At 32.7% G+C, this 22831-nt stretch overlaps 1 protein-coding gene across 1 annotated transcript; it reads right to left on the bottom strand.

Moving 5' to 3' along the window:
- Window positions 1-6588: 6588 nt before the first annotated feature.
- Window positions 6589-22324, bottom strand: alkbh3 (alkB homolog 3, alpha-ketoglutarate dependent dioxygenase). The gene is made up of 10 exons (XM_051099781.1): window positions 22198-22324; window positions 21692-21784; window positions 20656-20729; window positions 20529-20563; window positions 20388-20435; window positions 20188-20294; window positions 13799-13887; window positions 13492-13701; window positions 10142-10240; window positions 6589-7511 (listed from the first exon to the last, which is right to left on the bottom strand). The coding sequence occupies exons 2-10, from the start codon at window positions 21765-21767 to the stop codon at window positions 7407-7409; spliced, it is 843 nt and encodes a 280-aa protein (XP_050955738.1). The 5' UTR covers window positions 21768-21784; window positions 22198-22324; the 3' UTR covers window positions 6589-7406.
- Window positions 22325-22831: the final 507 nt, after the last annotated feature.

Raw genomic sequence — 22831 nt, 5'->3', positions numbered from 1 at the left:
CATGTTGCTGTTAGCCTTATGCATCTAGACTCGTGATGCAGCTCTCTGATCTGGGAATTAGGAGGAGAGGAAATGTGTCTTCATGAAGTTCAAGCACAAGCCGGCCAAGGGAGACAAAACGTTGTGGACTTTGCATCCAAGAACACAATTCATGTTTCTTATGTCACCTCATATCTTTCATAGAAAAGCAACTGAAAATCGCTGTCATTACCAACGTCCTTGTGCTTCCAAGTCCAACTCATATGACAAAGAGGAGCTGAGAGGCATGGTTTGCATGACTCTGATGTAACATGAAAGCAGAGCCTTGTCGTTGGACACAAGCGGTTCCAGCTCTCAGTCAGGTGCTAATAACAAATCCATGTGGTCTTGTTAATAAAAGGCCACTGATGGGCTACTGGGAGTGAAGATCCTGGCAGAACATGGGTAATTGGACTTTCCAAACATGCTGTTTTTTTGCCCACTGGTTTTTTGGTTATGACACCAGTGCAGCTGAGAAATGCTAAAAGCATTTTGGACGCCACACCAGAAGGTTATTTAAAGGTGCGTTGGTCAGTGATACTATTAAGTTTTCAGAGTGTCATCTTGAAAATCAATCAATGTTAAAGGGATAGTCCACCTAAAAAAGGAAATTCTGTCATTAGTTACTCACCATCATGTCATTCCAAACCCATAAGACCTCTGTTCATTGATGTTACACAAATTAAGATATTGCTGATGAAATCCGAGAGCTTTCTGACCCTACATAAACAGCGACACAACCGACACGTTCAAGGCTAAGAAAGGTAGTAAGGACATCATTAAAATAGTCCATGTGACATCAGTGGTTCAGCTGTAATTTTATGAAGCTATGAGAATATTTACTGTGTGCAAAGAAAACAAAACTAACGTCTGTATTAAGATTTCTCCTCTTCCGTGTTAGTCTTCGACGTGTATTCACAAAAGTACTACAACATATGCGTCGGCATTCTTGCGTAGAACATCCATCTCATATAGTTCATCGCCTGTACTATGTGAAGTGGAAATTTGTTTTGGCTTCACCACGAAAATACATTTAACATCATCACACAAATTACATAAATTACAAGTAGTAACACAATCACCCCTACTCGCACTCAGATCCCAGTATTTAAAGGGGTCCATTATGCTCTTTTACAAAGTCTTGATTTTGTTTTGGGGTGTACTAGAACATGCTCTTATGCTTGTTGGTTCGAAAAACGCATTATTTTTCACATAACTTACATTATTACAATACCTTTCTCCCCAGCCTGACACAAATGGCTCGATTAGTTCCGCGTTTAATAAAGGCCCGCCTTCCGAAAAACAAAGTGTGTTGTGATTGGTTAGCCGTCCCACTGCGTTGCGATGGCGAATAGCTCAGACGGTGTTTCAGTACTGCCACGCCTCTTGTCAAAGCAGTTAGCGCAAACTAGATTAAAGTGATTCTTACATTTTAAATATAGATATTTTTCTTACAAAAAGGCATTGATTTGCCACATGAGGCCTTTATTGATGCCCCAGAGCCGTGTGAGGCACTTTATTATATGGATGCACTTTATTGGACTTGTTTTGTACTGATGAAGAGAAACACCCATCTATGCCGTTCTAAAGCTTAGGAGTGCCAGGATAATTTTTAATATAACTCCGATTGCATTTGTCTGATAGAAGGAAGTCATATACACCTAGGATGCATGGAGAGTGAGTAAATAATACATAGTGTATTATTAACAATAATAAATACAGTAGTGTTGGGTCCTATCCTCAGCCTGCCAAATTGCTGATACATGATATTATCGTGCTAATATATTTAATTATTTTGCATACTTAGTTTCATTGCCTGAAACCAGCTCCAGCATAAGGCTACAAGCAGCCTATCATTAACATTATCAATGAACATCATCACTGATTAGCCTAGCCTAGTGCAAGTTTATGCATTTTAAAAAACACTCACGTTATAAGTGAAGCTATCTATGCTGTATGATGAATAAATCTCTTACCACACGTCTGTGGCATGTTATGGCTCCGACGCGGCCACCGGAGTAGATCGCAGCCTCGGGATGTGTTTCGACCCCCTATGCTGAACAAGTCTGTGTCACGTTGTGGCTCTGACGCGGCCACTTTAGTCAGTGATTGTATTTATACCCGCGCTGCATCACTAAAGTTAGGCTAATCCCCCACCTCGTCCCTACCCTCCCTCCAACAATTAGAATTTCTTTAGGCGAGATTTATTTTAATAATATTTTAATGGACCGCTTTGTGACATCATAACATTAGAGATAACAAACGCTGTGGACAAAATGAGCCGTTCGCTGTAGTTCTTGAAAAGAATTTTTTTTAAAAACGAAATATCTCCATTTGGAGTGGACTTTGAGATTTGTAACTTTGTAGATCTTTTTTATGCCCAAACATACACAACCACACACTGACTAAAATTCAAAAAGTGGAAAAGCATAATAGGACCCCCTTTAAAATTCTAATGGCAGTTGGCACAAATGACATTAGATACACATTTTTCCTTGCTTGAAACATCTTTGCCTAAAACATCTTTCTGATGGTAAAAGCTGAAATTTAATATTCAAAGGATGAGAGCAATCTTTAGTAATAACCTGTGCTTTTTGTTTAACTCTTGTTTGATAGATTTCATTCAGTAGTCTTTGTGGTTGTCCTACAATCGCAACCAGTTTTTGCTTTTCTTTAACTGGCAATAGTGCATACCACATAGTCATATTAAAACATATAACACTTTCAACAAGATTCTTATAAACCATCTCTAAAATATGTTGACTCACACCAAAATGTTGTAACCTCCTAATAAGATTATTGCTTTTTAATGAACATACTCAACATTTCCAGCAAATGTCAGTTTACTATCAATAAATGTTTCTAAATATTTAAAACTCCCAACTGGCTCAAAAAAAAAAAAAAAAAAAAAAGACTGGGCAAAAAATTGCAAGTCATCCTACCTGTCGAAATCTTCAGCCATGCTTATAAAGACTGTTTTAAATTGTTTTTAAACTGCTTCCCACATCTACACTCCATACACTATAATGACAAAGCAAAAAACAGACTTGCGACAGCTTTGCAAATTTATTAGAAATAAAAAAACTGAAATAAGTACACTGCGTAAGTATTCATACCCTTTACTCATTCATATGAATTTGCCAAAAGTTAACTCCACTTGAAGTTAACCTGCAGTAGGAATGCACCTAAGCTTTAAGCGTCCCAAAAAAGGGAATGAATACTTATGCAACAGAATCATTTCAGTTTTTTATTTATAATAAATTTGCACAGTTGTTACAAAAAAAAGTAACACAGTTTAACATAAAGCTGCAACATAAAACATGGAAAAAATGAAGGGGTATGAATACTTTTGCACGACACTGTACAGCATGAAGAGAGAAGAAATTGTTGAATAAAGTTGTTATTTCTATTTTCTTTGTGCTTCATAAAATTACGGTTGAACCACTGATGTCACATGGACTATTTCAATGATGTTCTTACTACCTTTCTGAGCCTTGAACGTGTCAGTTGTGTTGCTGTCTATGCAGGGTCAGAAAGCTCTCGGATTTCATCAAAAATATCTTTATTTGTGTTCTGACGATAAACAAAGGTCTTACGGGTTTGAAACGACATGAGGGTGAGTGATTAATGACACAATTTTCATGTTTTGGTGAACTATCCCTTTAAACCTGTGAGTGCAGGATATTTTTCTCACAGTTGTTGTGTACACTGCTTACCCTAACCAAACAGATCTTTCTGGGAATGAAACTTATAACAATTTAACTGTAGTGGAAAAATAATGGCCAGTGATCCCATTACACAGCAAGGGTCCCTGCATTCCAGAACAGAAGCACCATTTCCATGTGGAGGTCAGGTTTATGGGGAAGCTCGGAGAGGTGTTGCATCGCCAGGCGAGCATAAAGGAACACCAGGAAACCCAAATTAAAGCTCTCCGACAAATCACTGGAAGTCACAATCGAGAGTACGAGATTTACGGTTTACAGCTTCAAAACATTTTCAAGTTCTCTGGACAGTCTCTGCTACTGAGATGTGCTGCCAAACGACTGCTATGTTCGACGGTGTTCCCATATTTAGGGATATTTTGTTTAAAAGAATAACATAACAACTCCAAATCTGACCCGTTGCGCCTTGAACTCAAGAGAATGAACATGCAACAGTTTAAAAAGACTCTTAAGAACATTTTTGCGTTTGAACTAAGAGCATTTTCTCTGATAGCATTGTTGGCTCAAATGCCACCAAATTAAAGTGGTCCTCATCTCTGGACGCTGGCGGTGACGTGTGTGGACACAGAGACAGCCATTCAGCTCTTAACCACCACACAAGAACTCAACCGTGACTCATGAGTAATGAGAAGAGGCTAGCTGTCAAGTAGCTTACTAACCATCTGCACAGAGAAAACAGTCTGAGGGCTACAAGTTGTACAAAACAAACGTCTTGGAAAGAATGGCAGCCCTTCAAAATATAATAAACCTCATTATATAAAAAAAGGACAAAGGGCTCACTGTGAGTTTGTTACCTCAGTAATAAAATGTTTTGCATCACATTTGTAATCTTAATTATAAAGACGATGCACGCTGTACGTAAAACAGTTTTCATAAACATGTTTGAACATTTCGACAGAGAGGATGACTTACATGTTTGATGACTTACATATCTAGCCTTACATATCTGAGCCAGAATAATTGTTGAACAATACTTTTATGCAGCAAGGATGCATTAAACTGATTTTAAAAAAAGAAAAGAAATAAAATTTAGAATCCTACAAATGTATTGCTGTTTCCACCGATATATTAAGCAGCAAAAACAGTTTTTAACGCTCGTAATAAATGTTTCATAACGTGCCCCAATTATGCCATTTTGAATATTGCCTTTCATGCAGTGTGTAAAGCAGCTACAGTTAAAGTCAAAAGTTTACATACACCTTGCAGAATCTGCAAAATGTTAATTATTTCACCAAAATATGAGGGACCATATAAAATGCATGTTATTTTTTTATTTAGTACTTACTTGAATAGGATATTTTACATAAAAGACATTTAGATATAGTCTACAAGATAAAATAATAGCTGAATTTATAAAAATTACCGTTAAAAAGTTTCCATACACTTGATTCTTAATACTGTGTTGTTATCTGAATGATCCACAGCTGTGTTTGTTTAGTGATAGTTGTTTATGAGTCCCTTGTTTGACCTGAACAGTTTAACTGACCGCTGTTCTTGAGAAGAATCCTTCAGGTCCCACAAATTCTTTGTGCATTTAAACCCTTTCCAACAATGACTGTATGATTTTGAGATCCATCTTTTCACACTGAGGACAACTGAGGAACTCATATGCAACTATTACAGAAGGTTCAAACGCTCACTGATGCTTCAGAAGGAAACACAATGCATTAAGAGCTGGGGGTGAAAACTTTTGAACAGAATAAAAATGTGTTCATTTTTCTTATTTTGCCTAAATATCTTTTTTTTTTTTTTTCATTTTAGTACTGCCCTTCAGAGGCTACAGAAGATACTTACATGTTTCCCAGAAGACAAAATAAGTTAAATTTACCCTGATCTTCAAATTCTAAAAGTTTTCACTCCCGGCTCTTAATGCATAGTTTTTTAGAGCATCAGTGGGCATTTAAACCTTCTGCAATAGCTGCATATGAGTCCCTCAGTTGTCCTTGATGTGAAAAGATGGATCTCAAAATCATACAGTCATTGTTGGTAAGGGCTTAAATACACAAATATGCTTAAAAACCAAAGAATTTATGGGACCTGAATGATTTTTCTGAAGAACAGTAGTTCAGGACAAACAAGGGAAAGGAAACAACTACCACTAAACAAAATAAACCCAGCTGTGGATCATTCAGGTAACAACACAGTAAGAATTTAGTGTATGTAAACTTTTGAACAGGGTAATATTTATAAATTCAACTATTATTTTCTCTTGTAGACTAAATGTAATATGAAATATCTTATTCAGGTCAGTACTAAATAAAAAATAACATGCATTTTGTATAATCCCTCTTATTTTGGTAACATAATTAACATTTGGCAGAGTCTGTAAGGTGTATGTAAACTTTTGACTTTGACTGTATATGTGAATGCAAACCATCTGCAAAGTTGCAAAGCCGAAAGTGCACGATAAATACAGTTACTGTCTCCCAAAAGAAAGTCGTTAGTAATTTAAATCCCCGTCAAGGGGTAACACATCTGCATAATGTCCGCCTATGTTCTTTGTTGGTGGGCCATGAACAACTTGACCCCCCTTCAAACACGTCATTTTACTGACAACTGCTTCTCTAATCTCGGGGAGTTCAACGTGGGATTCACAAAACGCTTGCTCTTGAAAGATGGCTCAGCACCCAGTTTAGTTGGACCAGCTGGCTCCAGTAAATCTCAAACTGTAAGTATGATAAATAATAGATGTTTACATTTTCTACCAAGCACCACTTGGGGATATTTCTGACACACGCTGTATGCGGTAGACCAATCACAATAGACTGGACCATCTGACCAATCAGAGCGAGCAGGCTCACAGTAAGGCGGGGTTTAAAGAGACTGAATCTTTGAACTGCTTCAAACGAATCGTTCAAGAATCGCTGGAAAATGAGATGATACTAAACGCATGTTTTCAGAAAACGAAAGCATTGTTTGACCTTGCATGCATGTAAGCCTATTGTAGGAGACTCTCAAAACAATATTAACCTTAAAAATGGCATAATAGGGGCACTTTAAACATCAAAAAGCATATTAGGATGATTTGTAAAGGATCATGTGACACTGAAAACTGGAGTAATGATGCTGAAAATTCAGCTTTGCTATCAAAGGAATGAATTCCATTTTTAAATATATTCAAACAGAAATCTTTATTTTAAACTGAATAATATTTCACAATAATATACTGCTTCTAACGTATGTTTAATTAAATAAAGCAGACTCTAAACATTTGAACGCCAGTGTAACCAACCCCATAAAGATACTGAACAAATGTTTGTAATTCGGGTTTATTCACCACAGGCTATAAATGAAAAATTGCACAACATGTAATATTTAAACAGCAATTTACCTAGAAAAAGAGCCTTTGGGGCACCGTAACTGATATATGGGCCACTTGGCACTGCTTTTTTGACGTATGTTCTCCAAACATCGTAAATTAGTAATACCAATAAACTTTTCTTATAACATAAGCAATTGTGAACAATTGCTGTGAGAAAATAATCACTTATGTAAACAAAAATGCTGTCATAGCCAGACAAGCTTATCATTGTTCAGGGTCTTTAATCAAAAGTGAACTTTCAAACGTAAATAAATAATTCAACTCAACAGTGGTGCTCTTTAGAATGAGACCGACCTCTCCAGATCTCTTTAAACCTGCGGTCTCTTCTTTTCTTTTCCCAGCGATCATCTCACAAATCTCCCGCTGGGACGCTCCGGCTCTGGGTATATGGTGCGGAACGTGAGGTTTATCCTCGGCCCGCGGTCATGGTACTCCTTTGCCACCTGGTGCTATTTAAAAAACATTAATAATGTTAAAACACACTCACAACAAGGCAATGTAACCACTGGAGCAAGTTAAAGGAGGTTAATCGGACAGCGGTGATGAATGCTGTGTATAACTCAAATATACGATTACACATTGTACATTTGTATGTGTACATTTGAACAGACAGATGATAAAGAATGGAGCTTGACTAAGCAAAAGCTGTATGTTTACATACACCGTTACAATGTTGAATTGGTGTCCCTGTTCTTTTGACTGTTATGTAACAGCTTGTAAAGTCTATAAATATTTTGCGCATATTTTAAAGGTAACTGCGAACAGCCATACATGTGGGTTTAGTTAGCTTTATTTTGACAGGTCAATGTGAGTTATGGCAACCTAATAAGATCGCCTGAAAGCTTTTTGGCGCAATTCGCGAGTGACCTTTTTTAAACAGTTTTCAGATGTCGCCATAAAATGTTCTTGACCTTTCTTCGTTCTTTGTGCCTCACCGAAGGCCTGCGGTTCGTCTTGGAGTCGGAATCCAAAAACAACTCTTAAACTGAAAAAAATAACTTCCAGCAGGTGTTTGAAATGCACTTACAGAAGTGTAAATAATTGCTAAATGACCCTCTTAAATTAAATGACAAAAATGTAAAATAACCATGTTAAATGCACTTTCAAAAATGTGAGAAGAAATAAATAAATTACAAGATGTAAACAAAACCAGTTAAACAAAATTACAAACACCCATACACAATTAAAAAAAGTTAAATTAAATAAAAAGTAAAATAACCTGATAAATGAAACTACAAAATGTACAAATATGCAAAATAAGACCGAAATTACGAAAATGTAAAATATGTATTAAATTAAATATCCAATATTGACAGATTTCGATAAATAAAAAAATGATATTAAATGCAACAAAATAATTAAATTATGAGATATATTTTAAACATCCGCTTATTTTATCCGATATATTTCAATGAAATATCAAATATCGACAGATAATTAAATTAAAAACGTGGTAATTGGATGAGATTAAAATTTTTAACAAATGAAAATTAAAATTAAATGCTACAACAGAATTAAATTAAATATCCAATATATATTAAATATCTGATTATGTTAAATTAAATATTCTATCACTACATTTAAAAGTTGTGAAATTAGCATTTTTAAAGCTTGTTTTTACTAGAAATAAATTAAATTAAATTAAAAAGTAAAATAACCTGTTCAATGAAAATACAAAAGTGCTAAATAAAACTGTTAAAGTATAAATATGTAAAACGATCCTGTTTAATTTGATTTAACACGGTTATTTTACAAAATTACAAAATGTACTAAAACTTAAACAATAAAACACTTTTAAATGAAATTACAAAAATGCACAAAAGTGTAAAAACAAACAAACAAAAAACTACATTTAAATTACAAAAAAAATTAAATACAAATGAAATGAAATAAAGATAACTTTACATTTGAATTGGATCAAAAAACTTCAAAGTTATCCTAAGGCAAGAACGGGTATTTTGGTTTTAGGACAACTTTGAGGGTCAAGGTTTTGATCCACTTCAAATGTTGACTACTGTATATATATATATATATATATATATATATATATATAATCTAAAATAAAAAAACATAACCAAATTATTATTCTATCATTACTACTATAAGTCATTACTATCATATTTAATACAGGTGTGTTTGCACTGACTTTGACTTTTTGTTTGAGTGACTATAATGACTTAATTTAAATGAAAAGCGTTGCTATTTTGAAGGCTCAGGAAACCTTTGCAGGTGTTTTGAGTTGATTAGCTGATCGGCATGTCACCACATTCTAATTAGTTGAGATGAATTGGTGTTTTTTTGTTAAATGTGAGCCAAAATCATCACAATTAAAAGAACCAAAGACTTAATCTACTTAACTCTGTGTGCTTTGAATTTATTAATACACGAGTTTCACAATTTGAGTTGAATTACTGTAATAAATTAATTTTCCACATTTTAATTCATTGAGATGCAACTGTATATGACATAGTGCACATAGTGAATAGACTATTAAATACTGAGATACACAGTGAGTAAGATGCAGGTTTCTCTCTGAAAAATCATATGTTTTGTGAATTCTTCACATTGTGTGTAGTGCATTACGTGCAATGTTTTGCAAAGTCCTTCTCGGAAACCCTGTCTGCTTCAGTTTGCTGTGAAGAAACACGTTCACTTTCCCCCTTCACACTGTTTCACATCAGCAGAAAACAACGTCTGCACTGAGCGCTCTCTGGATGGCGAACAGCGTGACCGTTCCAGATCATCTCTACCATGTGTGATCAGTTTTCCGGAACATACTCGAGCCAAAACAAAGGAACACCGGCTCCACCCTTCCACTTCGATTTAGCCATTTTCAGCCTTTCTTCACAGTCTGGCTTATCATGAGTGTTCAGAAGACTGCTATTAACTGGGAGCTTAACCGCTCACATTAGACTAAACAAGAGCTCCTGCCAGTTCTTAGTGAGTCACACTGAATGTTGAAGATACACACTGTTAAAAGTTCTTGCGAATCAGACAAAATGATTTTCAGAAGGACTGTTTACTACACAATCCAAAATAACACTGAACTCTTACTTCAGAGCAGATAAAAGTGACGTACCTGCCAGTCCGCCTGCGTACAGCCTTCCATGAGCAGGAGGGTCCCGTGGGTCAGCGGGATGCGTATACGCTCCACATAGGTGTAGTCTCCTTTGTCTTCCTGAAACGCATACACACAATCTACCATGACCACTAATTCAACTTTGTTTGACTCTTCAAACAAGCTTAAGTAGACGCAACATTTCAGCACCTGTTGAAAAAAAGCTCTGAAGATTGTTTTACTAATATTTTTCACTTCAAAGCAGAAAGTAGACACGTCATGTAAACATTATCAGGGTACGCAGAGTTCAGAAGAGAGTTCAGCCTGATTAATTCTAAGGGCTAAAAAGGTTAAAAAAAGACAGCAAAACACAGTTCCAGAAACTTTCATCAACATAATAATCAGGATTCTTGTAAAAGCATTAACATTTGCAATTTATAAAACTAAGGATGCGGCAATATTAAAATAATTATGTTCATGTTACGGCCAAAACTGGATGAACGACATTAAAATTTTTAATAAATGAAAACTGAAATTAAATGCTACAATAGAATTAAATTAAGGGATCATATATATATATATATATATATATATATATATATATATATATATATATATGAAATATATAAATATATATAAAATTAAAAAAAAAAAGGATAAATGGCAGACATTAAACGACATTAATAATTGAAAATTAAAATTTAATGCTACAACAGAATTAAGTTAAATTAAATATCCAATATATATTAAATATCTGATCATATTAAATTAAATATCCTGACATTACATTTAAAAGTTGTTAAATTACCAGCATTTTTCAAATATTAATGTTAATAGAAATATATTAAAATTAAATATCCAATATCGATAGACATAGATAAATCTAAAAAAAGGATAAACTGCACACAAGACATTTTTTTTAATATATAAAAATTTAAATTAAAGCTACAATAGAATTAAGTTAAATTAAATATCCATACATTACATTAAATTACTAGCGTTTTTAAAGAATAACTTTACTAGAAATATATTAAAATTAAAAATCCAATTTGCACATATATTGATAAATTACAATTAAAAAATGGATAAATGGCAGAGATTTAAAAAAATGGAATAATTGAAAATTCCAATTAAATGCTACAATAGAATAAAATTAAATATTATTATTAAATATCCAAAATATAAATAAATAAATAAATAAATATATATATATATATGTATAACATTACATTTAAAAGTTATTAAATTATTAATTATAAAATTAGATTAATTTTACTTGAAATATATTAAATTAAATATTCATTATCGGCAGATATTAATACATTAAAAAAAAATACTACAACGGGATAATAAGAAAACTGGATAGATGGCAGACATTTACATTTTTAATAAATGAACATGAAAATTAAATGCTACAACAGAATTAAATTAAATTAAATATCATATATCCAATATCCTTTTAAATGTAGCATTCAGATGTTTAATATAATCAGTTATTTAATATAACTGATTATATTAAATATCTGAATGCTACATTTAAAAGCTGTTAAATTATTAGCATTTTGAAAGATTAGTTATACAAGAAATATAGATATCAATAAATAAAAAAAACGATAAATGGCAGACATTAAAATTTGTAATAAATGAAAAATTGTAATAAAATGCAACAATATAATGAAATTAAATTAAACATCCTATATATAAATATAAATAATATATATATATATATATATATATATATATACACACACACACACACATATATATATATATACACATTATATATAATGTATATATATATATATATATATATATATATATACACACATATTATATATATATACACATTATATTTATATATATATAGGGCTATATACACACATATTATATTATATACACATTATATATATATAATTAGGGCTGTCAACGATTAATCACGACAAAAAAAAAAGTTTACGTTTGCCTAATATATGTGTGTGTACTGTGTGTAATTATTATGTATATATAAATACAAACACATTCATGTATATATTTAAGAAATATTTTCAAGCATATATATTTATTAGAATTTTTATAATTTGATATTGTATATAAATAAAATTATTTTGTATATTAATAACATATTTCTCATATATATACACATTAATTTGTGTGTATTTATATATACATAATAATTGCACACAGTACACACACATATATTAGGCAAACTTAAACTTTTATTTTGTATGCGATTAATCGCGATTAATCGTTGACAGCCCTAATATATATATATATATATATATATATAGGATGTTTAATTTAATTTCATTATTCATTATTTCATTAAGTTGTTAAATTATTCATCTTTTTAAAGATAAATTTTACAAGAAATATATTAAATCAAATATTCAATATTGACAGACACCGAGAAAAGAAAAACTGGACAAATGGCATAAATGACATTTTTTAATAAATGAAAATTTAATGCTACAATAGAAATAAATTAAATGAAATACTTAATAAATATTAAATATCTGATTGTATTAAATTAAATATTCCAACACTGCATTTAAAAGTTGTTCAATTATTGGCATTTTTAAAGATTAATTTAAACATAAAATTAAATGTCCAATGTCTACAGATGCCAATAAATTAAAAAAAAAAAAAAAAAGGGTAAATGGCAGACATTAAATTTTTTAATAAATAAAAACTGAAATTAAATGCTACAATATAACTAAATTAAATTAAAATATCCAATATATATTAAATATCTGATTACATTAAATTAAATATCCGAAGACTACATTTAAAAGTTACATTTAACAATTATTAGCATTTAAAACATTTTTTTACAAGAAATATATAAAATTAAATATCGACAGATATCAATATATTAAAAAAATGGATACATAATATAAATTACATTTTTTATTACATAATTAAAAAATAAAAATTCAATGCTAAAATAAAACTGTATTAAATTAAATATGCAATATATATTAAATATTTAATTATATTAAATTAAATATTCAAACATTATGTTTAAAAGTTGTTAAATTGCTAAGTTTAATATTCAATATCGATGAATTAAAATTCCAACATCGGCCAATATACCAATATAGTGTTGAACTTCACAATTTGGGGGAAAAAAAATCTAATTGTGATTTTTCTGATAAAAATTGTGACTGCCAAAACATGAAACTTTTTTAAAGCTCCAGAAATGCTGTGCTCGTCTGAAGAGCTGCCAACTATAATCTGCATTCTGATTTTATCACGATTAATCGCAGCCCTAACATATTGTCTATTCCTGGGACAAACACAGTAATTCCCATAACTTAAACCCTAGCATGACTGTGACAGGAAATAAAACATTAATACACTGGCAGACTCACAGAAAGTGGCTGCTTTCGGAGACTGAACACTCTAGTGTCGCCCAGACTCAGAGAGGCGATGATGGGCTGAGGTCCTAATGATGGCTCGCTGTCACTGTGCCAGCCAATGCTGTCCTTACCGTCCCGGTACAGGTTACACAGCAATGAGTTAAATGTGTGGCCGCTCTTCTCCTCAACAGCCAGACGTAAAGTGTTAAGTACTGGATGCCACTGTAATAAGAGGAATATATGGAAAAACATGCTTTACTTTAAACATTGATAGATGTCATTGTTGCTTGCTCACTTGCAGTATGCAACAGTGATGTACCTGAGCGTTGGCCTCCATAGTGGAGCGTGAATATGTATACGGCAGCTCTCCATACCAACAAGTGAGTCTGGGTTCATCATATGCATCACCTGAAATGCAAAACACACTGAGCATGAAAAAACTTTATTGTTTTCAATAACAATACACTTTTTAAAAATTATCTAAATTATATACATACAAAATAGGAATTCATAGGGCTGCAATATTACGACAATAATCATATTTGTAGATTATTTTTCTTTATATTGTAATGATGATATAGAAAACAATATAAATGTTTTTGTTTAGTTTTGGGCACGTCACATTCTGGCTTCACATGACGTTAGCCAAGTCTAACACAAGTTCTAATCACTGAAGCTATGAAATTCATCTTTTATTTATAATGTGTATGCACTGTTGTTTTTGATGTGCACGCCTCTGATTGGCCCATTTTCAGCGCTAACTAATGTAAGCACCTCTGATTGGCCAATGCATTCCTAAGTTCAACAGAAACGCGTTTTATTGGTTATAAGGCTATACAACGCTGCACTATGGCAAGCTAAGACGGTCAGAATTATTTACATTTAAAATTATTTACAATTCAGAATTATTTACAATTATTTACATACAAAACGCCATATTTGATAGCGATTACAACAGAATCAACACCATCAAATATACCATCCTGATATCAGACACTGTAAAAACTTGCGTAAATCATTTTAAAAAAAATGGCGTATTTAAAAATGGATGAATGGAAGACATTAAAAAAAATTTAATAAATGAAAATTGAAATAAAATGCTACAATAGAGTTAAATTAAATATCCAATATATATTAAAAATCTGATTATATTAAATTAAGTATCCTGAATTTTTTTTAAAAGTTATTAGCATTTTTAAAGATTAATTTTACAAGAAATATATTAAATTAAATATCCAATATTGACAGATACCAATAAATTAAAAAAAGGATAAATGGCAGACATTAAAAAAAATTTAATAAATGAAAATTGAAATAAAATTCTACAACAGTTAAGTTAAATTAAATATCCAGTATATACATTTAAAAGCTGTCAGATTATTAGCATTTTTAAATATTAATTTTAAAATAAATTAAATATCCAATATCGACAGATACCCATTAATTAAAAAAATGGAAAAATGGAAGACAAAAAAAAAAAAAAACCGCCTGTTAATTTCCACAGCAAGTAATATTGAAGTAATACACATTCATTTTCACATTTCATTTTAATTTATTAAAAAAATAAAAAAAGAAACAAATAAATTCTGAAGCATGTTGCTATGTGGTTTCTAGAGTGTTCTGCGTGGTTATTTACTATCCTAATCTCAATCAGATTTTTTCACCGGTTTTATAATCTGGAAGGTGTGAAATCATACCTCTAAATTTTTAAAAAACTAAAAGGACATCTTTCTTCCACGAACTGCCTTGATTTTACAGTGGACCAAATAAGGGCTGAAAGCTCATGGAACCAGAATATATTTGTCAAAACGATCTCGATCAGTCAGAGTCAAACGTGAACAAATCTTGGTCCAAAGCAAATGTTTAAACATTTGGTATATTTGGGACTTTTTCAAATGATGTCGGTCCTGGAGAAGGTAAACAGATTAGGGAACTGAAAGCAGTGGCACTCCTGCCAATTTACTGATGAAGAAGGACTGGAAAATGTGAGTCATTGTGGGAAGAGCACTTTGTGAACACGTGTGAGTGGTCACAGACGCAAAATGTCATCATGTGTGCGTAAAAACATGCTTATTTTTTATTCTGCTGGTTTGGTCTTGGGTCAGATCAAACCTGTTTTCCCACATTGGCACCAAGACACAACATATGCTCACATGCTTCTGAAAAATAGTGTTTTTCTGGCCTGTTTACTTCATTAAAATGAACAAAACTTTCACTGTGTTTTGTTCACTTAAATATGTAAAACTGAAGTTTACTTCATTTGTGTTGGGACTACAGTACATTAATGAAACTTGGTCAGAAGGTAGTAGTCCTCCTCGCTACTCAGGCGCAAAGAACCGGCCCAATCGGCCCAAAGGTGGCGCTACAGCGCAAAAAACTAACTTTTTTTACATTTTTGGCCGTAGCTCGTACATTTTTTGTCGTAGACTCAAAAACTTTACATCGTTGCAATCCTTGGGTCAATACGCACAAAAGTGCACTGGCGCAGATTTTTCGTACGAAGCCCGGTTTTTCCGCAAAATGGCCGAATGTCCGAAACCTACTTTTGCGAACTAGTCCTAAGTTTTTCGCCCGATCGGAACCAAACCAGTGCAGAAATGTTCTCTGGACAGTGAATATCAATAATTATCAAAAAAAAGTTGAAATTTTGACTCACGGTCGAATAGGAATGCCAAAACGTTCTATGCTAACGTTAGCAAATTCTTACATTTGGCTATAACTTTTGAATGGAATGAGATATCTTCACCAAACTCGGTACACATGTGTATAAGCTCAATCTTTGGTCAAATAACAAAAATTGCACAGCTCTGCCACTTGGTGGTGCTATAAGCCTGAAAAAACATATTATTGGCTATAAATACACCGCCGTTAGTCAGATTGACTTGAAAATTGGTATGCAGTCTCTTGGACCAAAGGGGCACAAGTGTCTATGAGGACATTGGCGTATCTCAAAAAAACATGGCCGCCATCGGCCAATGAAGTTTGAGCACCCATTAGACAAGGTTAACGGAGGCCGATCGGAACGAAACTCACTGGGCATATTCGACTCATGGCCCTAAAGGTCTGTAAGAATTTTGAAAGAAATCGGCCACTAGTTGGCGCTAACGAGTTTTTTGCCTCTCTAACGTGCCTCACTCACGTGGTGTTTCACACATCCACCACAATATGCATATCATTTGATAGATCTCCACATGCTGAACAACTTTGCCTCAAGAACCATTGCTGTCAATCAAATCATTCATTAATTATTCACAAATATGTGAAAAACCTACTTTTGCGAACTAGTCCTAGGTTTTTCGATCAATCTCGATCAAACCACTGCAGTGCAGTTCTCCAGACTCTCTAGATCAATAATTATCAAAAAAATGTGAAATTTTGTCCTTTGGGTAGCTATAACAGGGTCATTTAGAAAAGGGGCGTGGCCACATATACCCAAAAGCCTATCAAACCTAAACAAAAACTCAAAACTTTACAAAAGTTGGAGAAAACATGTGTCAGATGACTCTTAACAAGCATGTAAAATTTCATGGAGATCGGACCATAGGTGGCGCTATGACAGTTAAAAAGGCTTCAAAAACACGAAATTTCAAAAGTAAATTGCCTTAAATTGCTATAACATGCATTATATAATCACAGAAACACTAGAACTTCATACCATATGATAGATCTCCTCATGCTGAGCAACTTTGCCTCAAGAACCATTGCTGTCAATCAAGTTGTTTATTACATATTCACAAATATGTGAAAAAGCTACTTTTGTGAACTAGTCCTAGGTTATTCACTCAATCTCGATCAAACCACTGCAGCACAGTTCTCCAGACTCCCTAGATCAATAATTATCAAAAAAAAATTAAACTTTTGACTCACGGTCGCAAAGGGGCGCCAAAACGTTCAAAAGAGGCGGGGCCCCTTTTAGTAAAATGGCTATAACTTTGGAACGGAATGACATATCATCACCAAACTCAGAACACATATGTAAAAGCTCAGCCTTTGGTCAAATCCAAAAAATTGCGGAGCTTGACCACTTGGTGGCGCTATAATAGAGAAAAAACATAAAAATGGCTATAACTTCGCAACCGTCAGTCCAATCAACCTGAAAATTGGTATGCAGTGTCTCTGTCCAATATGCCATAAGGGTCTATGAGAACATTTACGTATCTCAAAAAACATGGCCGCCATCGACCAATGAAGTTTGAGCACCTATTAGACAAGGTTAACGGAGGCCGATTGGAACAAAACTCACTGGGCATGTTCGACTCATGGCCCTAAAGGTCTGTAAGAATTTTGAAACAAATCGGCCACTAGTTGGCGCTAACGAGTTTTTTGCCTCTGTACACACGTGGTGTTTCACATATCCACACAATATGCATATCATTTGATAGATCTCCTCATGCTGAGCAACTTTGCCTCAAGAACCATTGCTGTCAATCAAACCGTTCATTAATTATTCACAAATATGTGAAAAACCACTTTTGCGAACTAGTCCTAGGTTTTTCACTCAATCTCGATCAAACCACTGCAGCGCAGTTCTCCAGACTCTCTAGATCAATAATTATCAAAAAAATGTTGAATTTTGTCCTTTGGGTAGCTATAATGGGGTCATTTAGAAAAGGGGCGCCGTGACATAAACCCAAAAGCCTATCAAACCTAAACAAAAACTCAAAACTTTACGAAAATTGGTGACAACATGTGACAGATGATTCTTAACAAGCATGCAAAGTTTCATGGAGATCGGACCACAGGTGGCGCTATAACATTTAAAAAGGCTTTAAAAACACAAGCTGTCTATGGTTAATAGCCTCAAACTGCTAAAAAAATGCAAATGTATTCACACAAACACTACAGCTTGATATCATATGATAGATCTCATCATTCTGAACAATTTAGTCTCTAGGACCATTGTTGTCAATCCAACTGTTCTTTAAATATTTTATTTTATTTTAAAAAACTACTTCTGTAAACTGGTCCTAGGTGTTAAACTCAAAATCCATAAAACCACTGCAGTAACATTCTCTGGACTCTCTAGATAAACAATTATTAAAAAAAATGTTGAACATTTGCATTTAGACAGCGAAAACAGTGCCACATAATAATAAGATCATGATCTACTGTACTCTAAGTCTATAAAACCTAAAAGAAAAGAAAATTTCACAAACCTAAGTAAAATTATTATCATATGATTCTAAACAAGCATACAATTTTATCAACATAAGGCAAAAAAAGGCAATGTTACAGTTATAAACTTAAAACAATGCATCTCTCTTTAAAAAGCCATGTAACTGCAACTTTAACCATTAGATGGCAGTAGAAGACCACTAATGCATCATTAAACAGACTACAACAGTGCTTTTAATGGCTTGTTTTCAATTAATTTCAATTTATGCATAGACTAAATCGCTGTTATAAAATTTCAAATAACATTTAGTCAAAGTTTAACACTTCATTTATTCAGATATATCATATTTGACAATAATACAAGATTATGATTACAGTGAAACCTGAAAATGATATATAAAATCTTAAAAAGACTTGCACTAAACATTTTGTCACCTACCATTTAATACACAAATCTCTTATGTGCAACAAAATGTGTGTGTGTGTGTGTGTTTATGTGTGTAGTAATGCTTAATGAACATTAAAATAACAGTTTAATCATTTAATTTCTGTGTTTGTGTGTTTGTGACTGTATTCTCCATCATGGATGTGTTTTATTGTGTTAGCCATATATTTTGCGTTGGACAACATCTTAAATCCACACACCCTTTCATGATGCTAAACAGGCATGCAAAGTTTCATGAAGAGCGGAGCATAGGTGGCGCTATAACAGTTAAATAGTCTTCAAAAAACAACATTTCTATAGCAATTAGCCTCAAATTGCTAAAAAAAAATATGCTCATATATTTTCACAAACACTAGCACTAGGCAATGTAACAGTTATAAAGCTTAAAAACAATAGATCTGTCTTTAATGCCATGAAATTGCAACTATAACCACTAGATGGCAGTAGAAGACCACTAATGGCTCATTGAAATGAGTAGAACAGTGTTTTCATGGTTTGTTTTCAATTAATTTCAATTCATGCATAGACTAAATCACTGTCATAACATTTCAAGTCACGTTTAGTCAAAGTTTAACACTTCATTTATACAGATGTATCATATTTGACAGTAATACAAGATTATGATTACAGCGAAACCTGAAAATGATGTATAAAATCTTAAAAAGACAAGACTTGAACTAAACATTTTGTCACCTACCATTTATTACACAAATCTCTTATGTGCAACAAAATGTGTGTGTGTGTGTGTGTAGTAATGCTTAATGAACATTAATATAACAGTTTAACTATTTAATTTCTGTGTTTGTGTGTTTGTGAGCGTTTTCTCCATCATGGATGTGTTTTAGTGTGTGTTTAGCCATAAATTTTGGGTTGGACTACATCTTAACTCCAGACAGCCTTATTTTAAAATATATTTAAATAGAAATCAGTTATTTTAAATAGTAAAAATATTTCAAAATTTTACTGTTTTTGCTGTACATTCGGATCGAGTAAATGCAGGCTTGGTGAGAGACTTCTTTAAAAACATTTAAAAAACTTTTGACTGGTAGTGTATATATTGTTTTCTATGTCAGGCTTTACAGGGTTAATTTTAGGAGGTCGAAACGCATTTTTCCCCTCAGTTTAGAGTACCTCAACATGCAACCTACCCATCATCCTATAATTGGTCTTTTGTGACCAGGGCAGTTCAGCGAGCAGCTTGCTAAACATCCAGTCAGCCTCCTCCTGCTGTAGAAACCCCGGTATGAGTCTCAGTCTGGACAGAAAAATGGTAAATAATCACTTAAATGCAGGAAATGTTCCTGCATTTTTTTTTAGTTTAGGCCACATTAAATCTGAGTGTTCTTACCTGGACACTCCAGTGGGCCCTTGACTAATCTCATAGTCACCGGCTTTTCTGAGAAAGAGAAGAAAACAACACACTTGATGTACACGGTGTGTCAATCAACAGATTTTATTGCTTGAAAGTGCCTGGGAATGAGTCACTCACTCGATGACTTTCTCCATGGGAATCTCTCTGATGGGCTGAAAAAAAATACAGGATAAATTGGAGACACTCAGGTGTGAGTAATGTCCAAAAAAAACAGCTTATAAAAAGCTACAAAAATGGTGCTTACATCAGCTGGCTGATGGAACTCAAATGACTGTGGTCCACATTTCCATGAACCTGATACTGACCGGACATCTTGAGCTGAAGCATTAAAAGCAAATACTCTTCATTTAGAAAACAAAACACTGATACAATGTACTACACCTACATTGCCTACACCCGTTTTTCACTCTAAAGCTCATGTAAAATATTATTTTAAACCAAAATTTTTTTTATATGAATTTCAGTCTCTCTTTGACTGCTGAAATTAAACACACTGTGTTTGTCACTGTAAGATTTCTAAATGTAAATTATATTTTTATTCTAAGTGAGATTATTACAGATTCCCATGACTTTTAAATAGTAAGACAGTAATTGATTATTACTGCGTAATAATTGTTTAAAAAATAATTTAGTTAATCATTACATTTGATTTTTTTATACAAGGTTTATATGACTTTTTAAGATTTTTATTTTTTTCTAAATTTTCCACAATGTTTCAGTTCATTTGTTATTACTACATTCGATTTTAAAGTAATTTTTTTAATCGTTTACATTAAAAACATCAGACAAATATATACATATATATATATATATATATATATATACATATATATATATATATATATATATATATATATATAGATAGATAGATAGATAGATATATACACATATATATATACATATATATATATATATTTTTTTTTGGCTTTTATTTTATTTGCTTGTTTTTTTTTTTTGAAGTTGTTTTTTTTTGAAGTTGTTTATTACTTCTGCTCATGGATTTTTGAAAATAATTAAATGATTTACTCATTTCCATGACGCTGCCATGAACAAGGCTTCTTAAGAATAATTTATTGAAGCATTTATGGTAAAAATCATAAAAACACAAATCATTTATTTAATCACTTTGCAAACTTTTATTAATTTCCACTGTATGTTATTTAGGTCAGGTCAAGTTGTGGAATACATATTAATATGTTAATATGTACATGTCAACAAAATTCAGTTTTTTTTTTTTTTTTAACTTCTGCAGGTATTATAATAGGGTAAAGTTGTCATACCGGCTGGCTGTTGGGGTTTGGGAAGAGGTTTGGCCCAGGAGCCCTGGACTCTCGCTCGCTGCCTTTTATCACTCATCAAAGCTTAAAACTTATCTGACAAGACAAAACATATGACGTCAGTGGATTTAATACATCAGAAGTACAAAAATGTTTTTTTTTTTTTTCCTTTTTTTTTAGTATTACCAATGTTTTACAAGTGACTACAGAAGGAATTTGCTGCCATCTTCAGGTAATTTAAGTACATCACTCAATAAAGGATAGTACTCATATTTTATTCTGGAATATGGCTATGGTTTACTTTCTAAAACCAATCTTTTCAAAAGTATATATGAGCACAGAAAACCACATTTTAAAAAACGCATAAGTATCTTTAATGCAAATAGACTTACGACATGTAGCATACATTTTCACACTTCCCAGACTGAGAACGGTTTTTACGTTTCCAGTCAGTTTTTTAATGACCTGACAGCATTGTCTCCAAAACTGGCAACTTCAGTAATACTTACAAACATTAGTTTCGAGGCGATTTATGTCATTCTTCAAGGCGTTGAATATTTGTGTAATAGAAACACAATCAGTTGTGGTGTTCGGCGAAACGCGTCCGTGTTACTACAATGACCGGTGAAAATACTTTCCTACCCTGAGGTGATCGTTACCAACACGTGTCCTAGCCCCCTTTTTCTGTAAGTACGCTGATATATGAATGTGTGACCCTGCACCACAAAACCAGTAATAAGTAGGACGGGTATATTTGTAGCAATAGCCAACAATACACTGTATGGCTCAAAATTAATGATTTTTCTTTTATGCCAAAAATCATTAAGATATTAAGATCATGTTACATTAAGATATTTTGTGAATTTCATATTGTAAATATATTAAAACTTAATTTTTGAGTAGTAAAATGCATTGCTAAGAACTTCATTTGGACAACTTTATAGGCGATTTGATCGATATATATATATATATATATATATATATATATTTATATATATTATTCCAGATTTTCAAGTTGCAGTATCTAGATAGATATTGTCCTAATAAGCCAGCCATACATCAATGGAAATCTTACTCACTTTTCAGATGGAAAAAAGTACCCTTATGACTGGTTTTGTGGTCCAGGGTCACATGTACACTATC

This window comes from Labeo rohita, chromosome 25, assembly GCF_022985175.1.
Source record: "Labeo rohita strain BAU-BD-2019 chromosome 25, IGBB_LRoh.1.0, whole genome shotgun sequence".
Taxonomy (NCBI): Eukaryota; Metazoa; Chordata; class Actinopteri; order Cypriniformes; family Cyprinidae; genus Labeo; species Labeo rohita.
Note: the sequence above shows the minus strand (reverse complement) of the source record. Positions and strands in the feature narration are given on the sequence as shown.